Source organism: Opisthorchis viverrini (genome assembly GCF_000715545.1).
Source record: "Opisthorchis viverrini unplaced genomic scaffold opera_v5_20, whole genome shotgun sequence".
Classification (NCBI taxonomy): Eukaryota; Metazoa; Platyhelminthes; class Trematoda; order Opisthorchiida; family Opisthorchiidae; genus Opisthorchis; species Opisthorchis viverrini.
This window is the reverse complement of record NW_008751676.1, coordinates 432,737-446,352: the sequence shown is the minus strand read 5'-3', so window position 1 is coordinate 446,352 and position 13,616 is coordinate 432,737. Positions and strand designations below refer to the sequence as shown.

Below are 13,616 nucleotides of genomic sequence, written 5' to 3'. Positions count from 1 at the left end.
GGAAGAGCGCATTTTGGGTGGCACGATTTGAGTGTGCCAATCATGATGGAATGATCAGCTGATGCACGGAATTATTCAACTGGGAGATACTTGCTTAATTTTGTGGGATATTGGAAACGTCGTATGATAATCCAATCTCATCATTGTGAGATGGAAGAAAATTCTAAAAAAATTGAGAAAATATCTTTCCGTCTCCTGTTTCATTTTAACTGCATTTGGCTACCAATGGCATTTTACCTGCATCATCGGAAATGTGATTGGCCGTTGATATATCTTGTGATTCTAAGCGTGGTGCTGTTTTATTAGATGATGTTCATCTGGGGAAACTAAAATAGATTAGTATAAAAGGATGGTAGTAACCAATTTTCATGTCATACCCTTTGCCAAAACACTGACTGGATCTGAAATGGTGAGTAAAATACTGCTGCTCCTTGCTCACTTGCTTACCATTCCAAATCAGTGAGTGTAGCAAAAAATAAATTTCTTATAAAAGAGTGTGCACAATATTTTCATGACGAAACTTCGCAGCAGTTCGCTGACAACACTTTTGTAGCCTATGATTGTTTTCGGCATACTTGCGGCTCATCAGGTTGGCACTGTTCCCAAGTTTGAAATTTGATAAATGCAATCACTTTCATGCCAATATGGTTTTCTTGGAAGACTCACCTTAATGTAAACTGAATTCCTAGTTTGTCCTATTTCTCATTTTACGACAATTTCACTGACACGAATAAATGCTTTCCTTCCGGAGATACTACACAATATGTATGTGTGTTTGTATGTAAGCGAAATTCTTGTATTTGCGCGTGTTGTTTTCCTCACTCATATGGCCCAAGATGGTCGCATGCCTATTTTACTACTGTGATATATTGTTAGTTTTGGTTTTGCACGTAAGACTTTTGAGTTTTACAATAACCGTAGTTAATAACGAGCTGTTGAAGAGTTTCCACCACTATCGTAACTTGTGAAATTTTGCACCCTATACAGTTCCCGTATAGGATTACCTTTTCAGAACGCCAGTGGACCAACCAAAAGCATTCGGTTGTCACACCGTATCTAAGAGCTTCTGACGCAATATAGAGGCATAAAAGTACACACGCAGTGCGATAGACGAAAAATTAGACAGTGTGTGAAGATCAATCAACCCAAAGACCCATAGCTTAAAATGGAGGATGACAACCTAAAAAGAGAACGTTGTTGAAAATTAGTTTTGCACGCAATCGTGAACGTAGACAATCTTGACAAACGAAATCCTACGCAATCACATTACTAACGAGGGATGAATAGATCTAAACGGTCGAAGTGACCGCCCTAACTGAAAATTCTGGAGGTAATAATGATCCTTTTCAATCGATAATTATTGGTTCGAACAATATTTTCTTTGTTACCGGTAGAGAAATCCAACAGGGAATGGATCGGGACAGCTGTTATTCCATATAAACCAGGGACATCGGGGGCAAAGCGAAGAATTCTAAACATGGCTAACATTAGGGTAGCTTTCCAGAGGGGGAAAACTCTGCGCTCTGCATTGGTGCAATTGAAGGATCGCCTCCCGGCAAACAGAGCCAGGGTCTGTGTCTACAAAATCAAGTGTAATAACTGCGCCAAAGTCTATATAGGACAGACGGCCAGGGAACTATACATCAGAGTCGGAGAGCATAGTAGAAAAATAAACAGGCCGCCGAGAAACGCAGATGAATATCAAGCGTTACTGAAANNTGCGTGTTCCGCAATCGCCGAGTCTTTCAGTAACGCTTGATATTCATCTGCGTTTCTCGGCGGCCTGTTTATTTTTCTACTATGCTCTCCGACTCTGATGTATAGTTCCCTGGCCGTCTGTCCTATATAGACTTTGATGCAGTCATTACACTTGATTCCACTGGATTCCACTTGACCTCAACCCCCCTCAAACTAAATTGTCGGAACACTCACAACCCCACAAAGACTAAGGAAAATCTAGCAGCGGCACCCGAGGCGAATCATCAAGTGAAGCACTCTGAAGTGGAAGATTAAGGAACGAAAAGCGATCGGAACTAATTTGGAACCCTCCAGCACATCAATTTAAGATTTTGGCACCCACATTAGCCGACAAGAGTCGTTAGTTGACACTCAACACTTATCTAGTTGGAAGAGAACTTACTGATTGGTTCCCCGTCTGTCTTATAACCTGGCCAATTTTGTGACCTGTTCACTTGGTCTGATGAAGCTTTTGTGTCAAAAGCGAAACGTTGCCCAAATAAAAACTACCGATTGTTTACCAAGCTCTTCTGAAATATTTTCTTTAATTTTCAGATCGCGTTTATCATACTGGTGCTCTCGATTGTCGTTTCGAGCATGGCCAGAGAAATGGGGCCACTCGTCTCCTGTTATTCCCGGTGTGTTGAAGCAATGCTAAAATGTAATGCTGATTGTAAGAAACTCGAAGGTCAGCCTGTCCACGACTGCAGACGTGATTGCCAAGCTGTGTCGGTCAAATGCGTGGATGAGTGTAGAAAATTACACTACAGCGTATCGCCCCTTTTTAGAATGTAGTTGTGCCACAAGTGTGTTGTTTCACATTAAGCTACTCTGATTAAATGATAAATCCAACTTGCTGTTTTATGTTTCATGGATTGAATCGCATGCTGACGCTTCGAAATGACAAATATGCCAAAAAAGCAAATTGTACCACACGATTACGAATGGCAGATATATTTGACCGTATGCATGGGTGCCATTTATAAGTAGAGAGAGGAGAAATCATACGTTAATAGGTGAGGAAACCATAATGTTGCTGAGCGCATCCAAAATCCTAGGAATATAATGAAGGTTCGGTTGTCAATCAAATGTTTTGGGTTCAAAGCCCTGCTTGTCCGAATATATGCACTTCCGATTAGCTCTGATAATCAAGCAAGTTTATCTTTACCTGGTTCGGAATAGAATGGCCAAAATAATTACGCAGGGGCGCGTGTTCAGACGAAAGTCTGCGGAATTGAAATAGTACTATTATTTAAATGAGACGGTTTTCTGCAAGAACCGCGCGCGAAATGATGGACAAAGTATACTTAACACGATCTCAAATTTGCTCTTAATGATAATGCAAAATGGAGTTGTTTCCTGGAATCTCACTGAACGAGCAACATGTTTGGTTGGATACTGTCAAATGTTTGGCTGTTATCGTGACGCTAAGTCAGGAAAGCTGGCCTGTTATCGTGACGCTAAGTCAGGAAAGCTGACCGATTTCCAACAGATTTTACGCTGCGAATAATCTCAGTTTTATACCTCAGCGGAATACAGATGCATGCGTGGAACCGTGGTTAAGGCATAGCAGTGACCCTAGTTTAACAACAAGTTATAGAGGGGACACAACCTTCCTGAGGACCGAAGTTCATCTGTTTTCATCCGAAGAAAAAAAAACCGGGACATGACAAAAAACGGAACCGGTCAATCCGTGAGCGGTGGGTGACCAGAAGTAATTAAGTTTCTAGCACTAATGTAAAAAGATTGATCATTATGGAGTGATCAGTTACTGTTAGGATGGTAAAGATAAACGAATGCCTACAATGCTATGAAAAAGGCATCCATGCGGACCTCCCGATGCTAGTTCAGGAGTCCAAGGGTGTGACAGATTCGCAAACTGAGTTTAGTGATCAGTATTTTCCCAAGCTGATGTTCTCAAACAACTTGCGGTAGGTACACTGGTATCGGGCTTGCACCTGCAATTTTGCTTTCGAAATTTATTTAACATAATACTCAATACACAAGCCCGGACGGATAGGAAGGCTTAATCTATCAGCAAATTTGGAAGTGCATCACTCTGACTTTCATCAGAGCCGCCAAAATAAAGCGCGCTGTGGGAAAGGATCGCAAGACGTATTTCAGTATGATATGTAACTCTGAGCTGGTATTCGAAAGGAAATTGTTACACTGAAAGTGCAGTCAGGTGTCAGAACGATTTCTCGGAGAATAACTCGTGGCGGAACGACAACGAGTTTTTTTCATAGCGCGCATGGGCAGCGAGGATACCACATGAAAGGAGAACCGACTGAAATATTCACAGTGATTGGGATGATCTCTAGGTGAAGCCTGATATATTCGAAAGATGTGGAGTACTACCCAAGAAGACTGAACATAAATTAAGACAAATAATTTGCCAAAAATGACTCACTAGTGGAATTTGCTGACTAGATCAACGGCGCCTTCCGAGCCTTACACGAAATCCCACACCCGAAGTCACTCGCTGCGAACTACGCTACGTCTGATTCATATATGTCCAGCCACGGGAAGTTTCCTGTTTACAGTTTCCAGCAACAGAAATTAACTTGATACCCGTGCAGCTAGAGGATACACAGGCACTATTGAGTAGGAGGCCAAATAGGAATTCGATCCATGAGTGGTGCTATCGGCAGCTCTTACTTTGAAACACGAACAACCACAAGCCGTCCCTATCCAAGAAAGTGTTCAGTACGCCGGTACATAGGATGGCCAGTTCTTCAAACAATTCGCTGCGATTATCCGCGCCGCAAGCTGCTATCCTGAGCACACATACACATGCATACACTCACCACTCCCTCACAGTACTCTCAAGTCCCATGTGTTCAGCGGTGCCAGACCGGACATCCGGTAATGGCGAATGTCACACAAAATGTGAACGTAGGTTTCAGCAATAATGATCTAGAAGGCAACCTCAGAACTGCCTCATAATCGAGTGCAATTGAACTGTTTGGTGAGCGCGAAGTAGGTTCTTGTTGGATATGTAGTCAATTTTGTCTACTTCGACGGTCTCGCAATTGACGCCAAATGCACCGAACGATTGGTCAGAACTTACTCGATTGCGGTCCCTGTAGATGTGTCAACTTTGGCACCGCATAATAGCCTTGCTAGGTTTTATCTGTCGCAGTTTATATTCGCAAATGTTTTGCTGGTGCCGTTTTAGAAGGACTATTGCTAACTACAGAGAAGAACTCAAACTGGTCATATTCTACAGGTAGTGCAGTTTTGTTTTTTAAATATTTTTCACATCAAAATAAAAATTTCACACTTTTTATTCGATTTGAAGCCCTTTGGACCCACCATTTTAATGCACATTTTGTGGAGTTCTGTTAGATTTTCAATTTTCCCCTGCAGTGTGATTTGTTACTGAGATAGGGAAAATTTAATCATGCGTTCCCGTTAGTTGCAATGCACCAAAACCATACAAAGTTTTTGCCATACTCAACTCCTATTTGATCGACAAAAGTGCGGGGATGAAACATGATCTGCTCAAACGTTGTATTATTTAGGATGGAATAAGGCTTTTGCAAACGTCGGCCCTGTTGGTCAATGTTTGGCACGTGACACAACCTGTTAGGTGGACGGTAAAAACTAATCCGATGTTCGCCTCTATTCACTTACTTCAAAGTTAATGACTTCTGTATGAGTTCTGTTTATTCAGACCACGTTATAAGTTGTTCAGTAGTTTGCATCTATAAAGAAGAGGTGAAGTGAAATGGAGCTTGTAATTTTTAACGATGAGCTATACTGACTTGATTTTCTAACGCATAACATCCTGGGTCATCTGATTCCGCAATACTGTTCCATCTCCAGCGGCTGGCCCTTCACTTTGATAATATTCCACAACACTAATTCGAAGTTCGTCAAAGATTTCCTTGTTTTAACGCAAATATTTCAGTGTCGTATCCAGTATGTGAATAGTGGGCTGGATTATGAGCAAAAACCTGCATCAGACCTTATCATTTATATCACCGACTAACAGGAACGATCTTCTGCGACAAATGAGAGTCTGTTTCAACGATATTCTGTGAGCGAGTGATATAACTATTACAGCTAACGAAAAACGGAAGGAGGAACAACAACGAATCATGCGTCTACCAAAAATTCGTGTGTAAGCAAGCTACGGAATTGCGAATTTACATGCTATGTCGATAACCGATGAATTTATGACTAGTTTTAACACTCTGGGCTGCCTTCTAGCATTCAAAAAATATGCTGTGAAAAACCATAAACGCTTGCGTCCATGAGGTGTTGTGGATTCATAAACTAAGTAAATACCAATCGCATAATATCAGACGACAACTGAGATATTTCCGTCTTTTGTTCACTGGTTAGACTCAAAGTTATTCGTAAATACCTACACTTAAACTGGGAGAAACTAGAAGCCGTGTTCCGATGGGTCTCATAAGTCGCTAAGCTGAGGATGCATCTTCAAACTTTTTCGGTGTTGTGGCCTGAATACGCTCGGATTGAAGACCTAAATTTAGTCCGCCAAACAGGCCTCTATGTGAAATCATTTAGGCGATTTCTGCTTTGGATAGTGCGCCTCTCAGGAACATTTTGCTGTCAGTTGTAATCATCAAGCTTAGGTGTTGGAGGAAAACCCATTAGGGAGCACTCCCACCAATAAGACGATTTTTTAGGCACGAAGTTTGTTCCCATTACGAGCCTCCTTACGAGGAAAAAACTCGGAAACAAAAACGTTGGATTTGCTGATCAACCGAATGTACAATGATGGGAATTTCCTGCGGCCGATTCGTTGTTGATTGTTGTGCCAGTGATCCTAACTCCAAAGTGTCACCACTACACAAAATGACCCTATTACTTAATAATGTTTAGCGGGATTCCACATGTATTACTCAACAACACAGACTTGATGCATCTAGCATACCCTTCGTCAAATTATTTAGCGGTTTGACCATCACGTGAAGGTAATGCGGCCAAATAGTTGAATAAGGCAACGTACACACTCCAATAACTCCCCAGTTTTCAGTAATCATCAATATTCCCGACGATGTGTACTTATATACCTTTTTTAGAACCATGCGTCGACAAATATAAAGTAGAGAAGATGAAGGGCTTCCATGACTGTAGCCCAGATTCTTATCGTTGTCAATATTTCAACGATCAGTGAACTTTCCTACAGCACGTGTATATCTCACCAACGAAGTTGTGCAAAGTATACTGTTTTTCGTTAACTGGAGTGTGTAACAGACCACATAAGACAGTTACACTACCTAATTACTTTCAAGTTTATTTCTAATTTGACTGGAAACTATTTCAAAGACAGCCAATGTTCTTACAAAGAGGGCATATCAGTCTGACACAATGACCAATTTGCTCTCGCTGCTAGCGTATTCGTGATTTTATGTGTAGCACACTGGGATTAGGTGATACCCTATAGTTCAGCTTACTTAACATGCAATCCGCAATATTGCCATCAAATCTACGATCACAGTGGTGTGTTCGTTTATTTTCAAAACAAAGTTTTATTGGTTTTTCATGGCAAGAGCTTTTCATAAATATTTTCAGCTGGTCAGTAGTAGCATAATGAAAAGTAGAAGTGAAGTTCACTGAGCAAATCGGAGCCTTAGGTCTAGCAACAAAATACTCTGGAGCACCGACCCAACAATTAATTCTATCATACATCATTTCCATTCAAGCATCGTGAGGGATTTACGGAATGATTTTACATTCATCGTAATCAAAATAGCACTAAATTATTCAATAGGTGTTTTGCTTTTGAGTTTAAATTTCTGACTGACCAAAAGTGTCAGAGCGCTATAGAAGCACTGTAAAAACGGTGGTTTGGATCTGTGAGAGCGACGTAGAATGTTTGTATCACCAGATCATTTACAGAAAACTCAGAAAGGACTAGATTATGTAACCTTATAGATTTTCTTTAAAAGAAAAGTGTCGGGGAACTCCAAGTACACGCAGATGTGACAGTTTTCTGCGAAATGCACTGATTAATTCAGCATTTGTCTCGGATACAAGTAGAGATCTTGCCTCTGCACCATCGACTGCATGCTTGTTTGGGCGTCTTGATTGTGCGGCACTGATTGTTACACTTTGGCATCTTCTTCCAGCACCTAGCAACACATTTATTATGAACATTGGTGGCCTCTATCAGAACTGTGCAGCCGATCACGAGAACAAGAGTAAAGATTCCAAGCTGAAAGTAGAACAAACAGAATGCGTTAATTTGGGTCACCATCTACCACAGTGAATTGTCTTACACAAAAATATTAAAAAATGACAGAAAGTAAAAGAAACACTGATACGTTCTGCTATTTATGGTTTCCAAAAGCCTTGGTGACATTTGTCGAAACCTGCGCTACTTAAGCAAAATGTCACGCTTGTTTTTTAGAGTGGCATAGCAGTATCCACTTAGTTGAAAGCACACGGTTTTCACTGCAGCAGTGATACTTCAGGACGGGATATAGGTTTCAACCCTAATCCAAAATAAATTCTAAGTGTACATTTAAGAGTAAGAAGCCTATCTGTATCTCCGGCGAACACTGCGTGCATGCGTACCGGTATTTCAACACTTTCTAACAAGCTATCCTAAACTATCTTAGTTTTAGGATGAAAGTGTCTATGACGGGCAGGAAATAACTTCAAACGCTAGATGACCAATAGTTGGTGTGTAGGTCCCAACATTTGTCGAAACCTGCGCTACTTAAGCAAAATGTCACGCTTGTTTTTTAGAGTGGCATAGCAGTATCCACTTAGTTGAAAGCACACGGTTTTCACTGCAGCAGTGATACTTCAGGACGGGATATAGGTTTCAACCCTAATCCAAAATAAATTCTAAGTGTACATTTAAGAGTAAGAAGCCTATCTGTATCTCCGGCGAACACTGCGTGCATGCGTACCGGTATTTCAACACTTTCTAACAAGCTATCCTAAACTATCTTAGTTTTAGGATGAAAGTGTCTATGACGGGCAGGAAATAACTTCAAACGCTAGATGACCAATAGTTGGTGTTACGTGTAGGTCCCAATTGACTAGTGACAACCATGTCTGTTTCCTCTTCAGGTCAATTAAAACAGAAAACCAAAGCGTATTCCTCAAATATTTCACTCACCTTCATGTTAAACAGGGTCATCAAGATGACGCTTACAGATGATGCCCATTGGGTATCCAACTAACGCTTATATACCCATCCGCTTGTTGTAACCGTAATTGCCCTGTCTGCTTCCGGAGTTATTTTCGATCGTTAGTCGCCAGACAAGCTGAACATATCAAGACAGAAGACTTATGATACTGCAGTTTAGCACTTTTGTCCATTAGTGACGACCTGAAAACTATTATCCCATCAGGAATACTCAAAAGGCATCAATCAAGAATTCCTCCCGAAATAAAACTAAAAAGGATAGTTTCCTGATCCCAACACTGTTCCGTCAGACAATAAAACAGTGATCCCGAAAATCGCTTGTATACAGAACCATGTTGTGCTTTTATGTATAACCCTATGAATGATTTCGCATGTATAGAGGTTTGCATAACGTGTCTAACAGTACTGTCCTACTCTACAAATTGAATATTCTGTATTGTACTAAAACTTTGAATGGATCAACTAGTCAGGAATGAAAACGCACATATTTACCAGTGATATGAAGTTTACTAAATTCTCAGCGCTTGAAAAGTCACTGAGGGCACCTCCATTCCATTTATGCCCATTCACCGTGATGAATGAGCGCCTGAGCATGGCATCTACTTTTAGACTTTCTTTGTCGTAGACACTTTGAATCCTGACGCACTTCCGCCTTCCGTTTACCCACTGGTCGTCACCGTTGTTATCAGACATGCCACGCAGAAAACGCACTGTGAATCTCAGTTTGCCATTTAGTAGCGTTGCACATCAACAATTCAAGATTGCACATTGAAAGCTGCGATCATTTATTGGTTCACAATCTTGATGGAGAGATACGGTTCCAGAGGGTTGCGTTTCACATTACCAAAGAGTGAGAAAGTTGAAATGCCGTGATTGATCTAGTTTACTTGATTTCTGACACTTGGACTGATACTGAACTAGTGCAATAAACGACGTTTTTCTAAGCTCGACCCGGACTCACTCCACTGACTTGTTCAACAAAGCGGGAAAGCTCCCAACAACAAATAGCACACTGAAAAGAAGAGTTTTCGTGCATATTTACCTTTCAGGATTGCTACAAAATTCCACTGCATTTTGTACACAATTAACTGCATTAAGGATTCCGATCCCGACCAGTCACTATTGCTGATCCCTGTGTAAATTACGCTTCAGATTTACAATGTATTTCCGTAAAGCATAATTTTCCAGTAAATGAATGGCTGGTAAAGTTGAAAATTTAACCACACTCCATGTATATGTTGGGTCTGGTGTTTAAGTTGACATTATGTGGGTTATTGTGGAAACCACATCATTGCTATCTGGAGTAGACTAGAAATAATGAGTGTGTCAATTTTCACTTCCTGTGTCGCATTTTTTTAGTCTATATCCGGTTCCTCCGACTTAAATGGTCCTCGCTTTTGTTGCCCGGATGTGCGAGATGCGGCTAACTGCTGATCAAATTTATTTGCAAGAATGACGTTTTATTGCGTGGAAGCAGCTAGACCAGGCATTCAAATTTTTTTACTTTGGAAGCAGAGTAATGCAAATAGTCGCTGTTTCTAGAGGCTTGCAAGTCTGTTCAGGCCAGGTGGAACAGGTAAAACCGGTGGGAAATAACGTTCATGCCATGAAAAGTTTGATGTTCCGACCTGCTGGTAAAAGATGGTCACTAGACGGGATGTCACTGACGGGAGTACTTTATACTTTGAATTCTGCTGTTATTTTTCAAATCCACACATGAAAGACACATTTTCCATGCCATGTCTTGGTACAATACAGCACACTACCATCTAGTATAACAATGGATGAAGATACAGTCCACCCAAATGAAAGGTCAAAAACCCAGGTAAGCTGACAACCTAGAAAAAGATCTCGGATTCTCCTATAAAATTTGCTTTAGTGTGTTCAGTCAATTACAATGGTCTGTCACGCGTATAGTGTAAACTGCAAATCATTTTGCTTAGGTCGTGATTTCGCTTCTGTTAAACGAACCACCGTAGGAGAAACAAACACAATCAAACTACTGTCAGAACCCAACCATAAATCTCCACATTTTCTCGAACATTGGACTGTTCAAGCGTCTCACATAATCTGCTGATAATAAACACGACACAAGGTGGAAATGCAGTTCCTTCAAAGTCATTAATGCCAGCGATTACTTTGTGCATGGTAAGACATTTCGTTGTGTATAAAGGAACACTTCTAAAACGTAGTAGGCTAATTAAAAGCCGCTCCGTTTAACACAATTTAACGGGTGATCTATTTGTAACCGCCTTTATGGAGGCAATACGTTTTTGGATTCGGTATAGGCAGGTTTGACTGTGGCAGGCCAGCTAATCAAATGCTTCGCAGCCATAATTCTAAGGGTTGTCGTTTTAACGCGATTATCAAGTATGTAGCCAGGTGCAGTTGGTTTCAGTGTGATAGTCTTTTTGCAGGCATTTGCTTTTAGGTAAGTAAAATTTAATTGCTAGCACAAAAGCGCTAGTATATGGGTTCGTATGATCTGTTCTTGCGGTTCTTGCACTTGTAAGCCGTTGCAGCTGTGTGTGCACAAATTTATTTATCAAAATATTTGGGTTGCCGCGGTATACACCTCACACACTACTAAATTAAAAAAAACGGCACTATTCTTTTGCCTTTCATTCTTCTATATCAATCTTATTTGCCATGACACTACGGGGTGGAACAACGCATTATTAATGAGTAGTACCAAATTTTGGGAATTAGGAAGTATTTAAAAATAATGAATTAAAATGTCAAGTGGCAAAAATATCACGAATAATAAAAAAATAATCGGCCCAGTTAAATTTAGTTGTGTTGGTTTCCATTCTTTTTATCGCCAATCACATTCCATTTGTTCATAACCTATCGATCTTGAATTTGTTATCGAATCGTACTGACAAACGGAGCCTGGTACTAGAGGTTTTTTAAACCAAAGGTTATTGCCACTACTTCTGTCACTCACAAAACAAAGCGATGAGAAAAACAGTGATTACTGTTTCAAGGATAGCGTATTCGATTGCCATAAAACAAGTGAAATTACCCGTTGATGATATTTTAAAAACTGAAAAAAGGAAATTTTAATTTCCAATTGAGATTTAGCTCTGTAGGTGAGGTTGTTCTTTGCTAAAATGCTGAGAAGCCCCGTGCAGCTGATTCATTCTTCATTCATTCACTGAGCATTATACAAAACTCAATGGCGTTTCAAAGCCGCAAAATTCCTGCTAGTAGTCGGAACACTGGACATTTTGTTAACGAAGGTTGAACGACATTGTGATTGCCTCGCGATTTAGAGCCATTCGTTGTTCAGTTGCGGAAGTCACATCACCTGGATGCGTGTTGACTAGTGACAAGGGCTCATAGGGAAGCCTCCATCACGTTACGAAAACTTTTTCCGAGCTATTTGTAGATAGGAGATTTCGCATATCTTGCATCTTTGTTGGTTTACGTACCAGAGAACAGCAAATCGGGTTGAAAAGGCGAGCTACAGCTAGAACTGTTCCTGTTCTCTTAGATAGTGAGCATAACGGAATACCTCAGAGACGGCCGACATTATTAAACACGCTGAATGTTGCGCTTTACAGAGTATTCACAGAACAAAAGTACGACTAGCAACAAGATGGATATTATATCTTTGTAATGTACTACTCATAAGGCTGCTGAGACATTATAAACGAGAGATTCAGCTGGGTTCCAGGTGAGTCTCTCGGAAGAACCAAATTAGTTTGCAAATGAGTGTATATTCGCTAAGATGGATATTAGATTTGACAGACTTCTGCCCACATCCTTTGGACTTTCACCGCATAAAGCAAAATATTTATTCCGTATTAATTCGGCTTATTCGGTGTAGGTGGAAAAACACCACACATTCTTGTGAAGGGTGTTAGCAACAATTTGATACAGAGGACAACAGAGTGTGGGTAATTTTCCGAAGTCCTCTGACTTTTTTTATATCGGTGAAGTAGGAGGAGGGTGATCAAATAATATGGATCACCCTTGTTTGAATTAAGGCCAGTTAAAGTTGAGAAAAAACTGGCATACCATTGAAAAGTGAATGTAAGTGGACGGTATAATATGCAGTCTCAGCCTACAGCACGTGAGGTGACACTGGCACATGATGGGCATTTCACTAACAGCCAATTAATGCTGAAATGCATAGAAGCATTGAACAGCTGTTTCCCTTTATTGGGAATGGTCAGCTGTGTTCACCGCACGCATTTCTATCTGAGAAGCCAAAACGTGTGAATACTTGATGTAGGTTCCTTGAGTGAAGAATGAACGGGGCTTCCAAGTGCGAGCAAATAACACTGATGCTTAGGCCCTTGTGACCAGTCGATTAGATGTTCAAACTACTAACCGGGAGGTTAGTAGGAGTCCGGAACTCTCTGGAGTTTCAGGAGACGTCAAAAAGTAATGACTCCAAATAAGGATGAAGCAGCTGTGCAGTCCTTCACGGCTCTGCAGCATAAATTACCCTCCTTAGAGAACGAAAGGTTACGTTCGTGACATTTGGCGATAATGTCTTTCAGATGTGATTATCCATACTAATCTAATAATATAAATATCTGGACTGTTATTGGTTGTTGATCAGGTGGCTGTTGATCTGTTCGCCAAGCTTGGCAATTGGCTTGCAAACGTTTCGTCACCATAAGAGGAGACATCATCAGTGCGCAGTTGATGATGATGCGCACTGATGATGTCTCCTCGTATGGTGACGAAACGTTTGCAAGCCAATTGCCAAGCTCGGCGAACAGATCAACAG

The 13,616-nt window shown here is 40.8% G+C and overlaps 1 protein-coding gene across 1 annotated transcript; it reads right to left on the bottom strand.

Annotated features, from left to right (window-relative positions):
- Positions 1 to 7,101: 7,101 nt before the first annotated feature.
- On the bottom strand, positions 7,102 to 8,869 carry T265_12871 (hypothetical protein; the record flags this gene model as incomplete). Its single annotated transcript, XM_009165973.1, has 3 exons — positions 7,102 to 7,364; positions 7,777 to 7,927; positions 8,843 to 8,869. 3 exons carry the CDS (start codon positions 8,861 to 8,863, stop codon positions 7,102 to 7,104), a joined length of 435 nt encoding a protein of 144 aa, XP_009164237.1.
- Between the last annotated feature and the right edge of the window lie 4,747 nt (positions 8,870 to 13,616).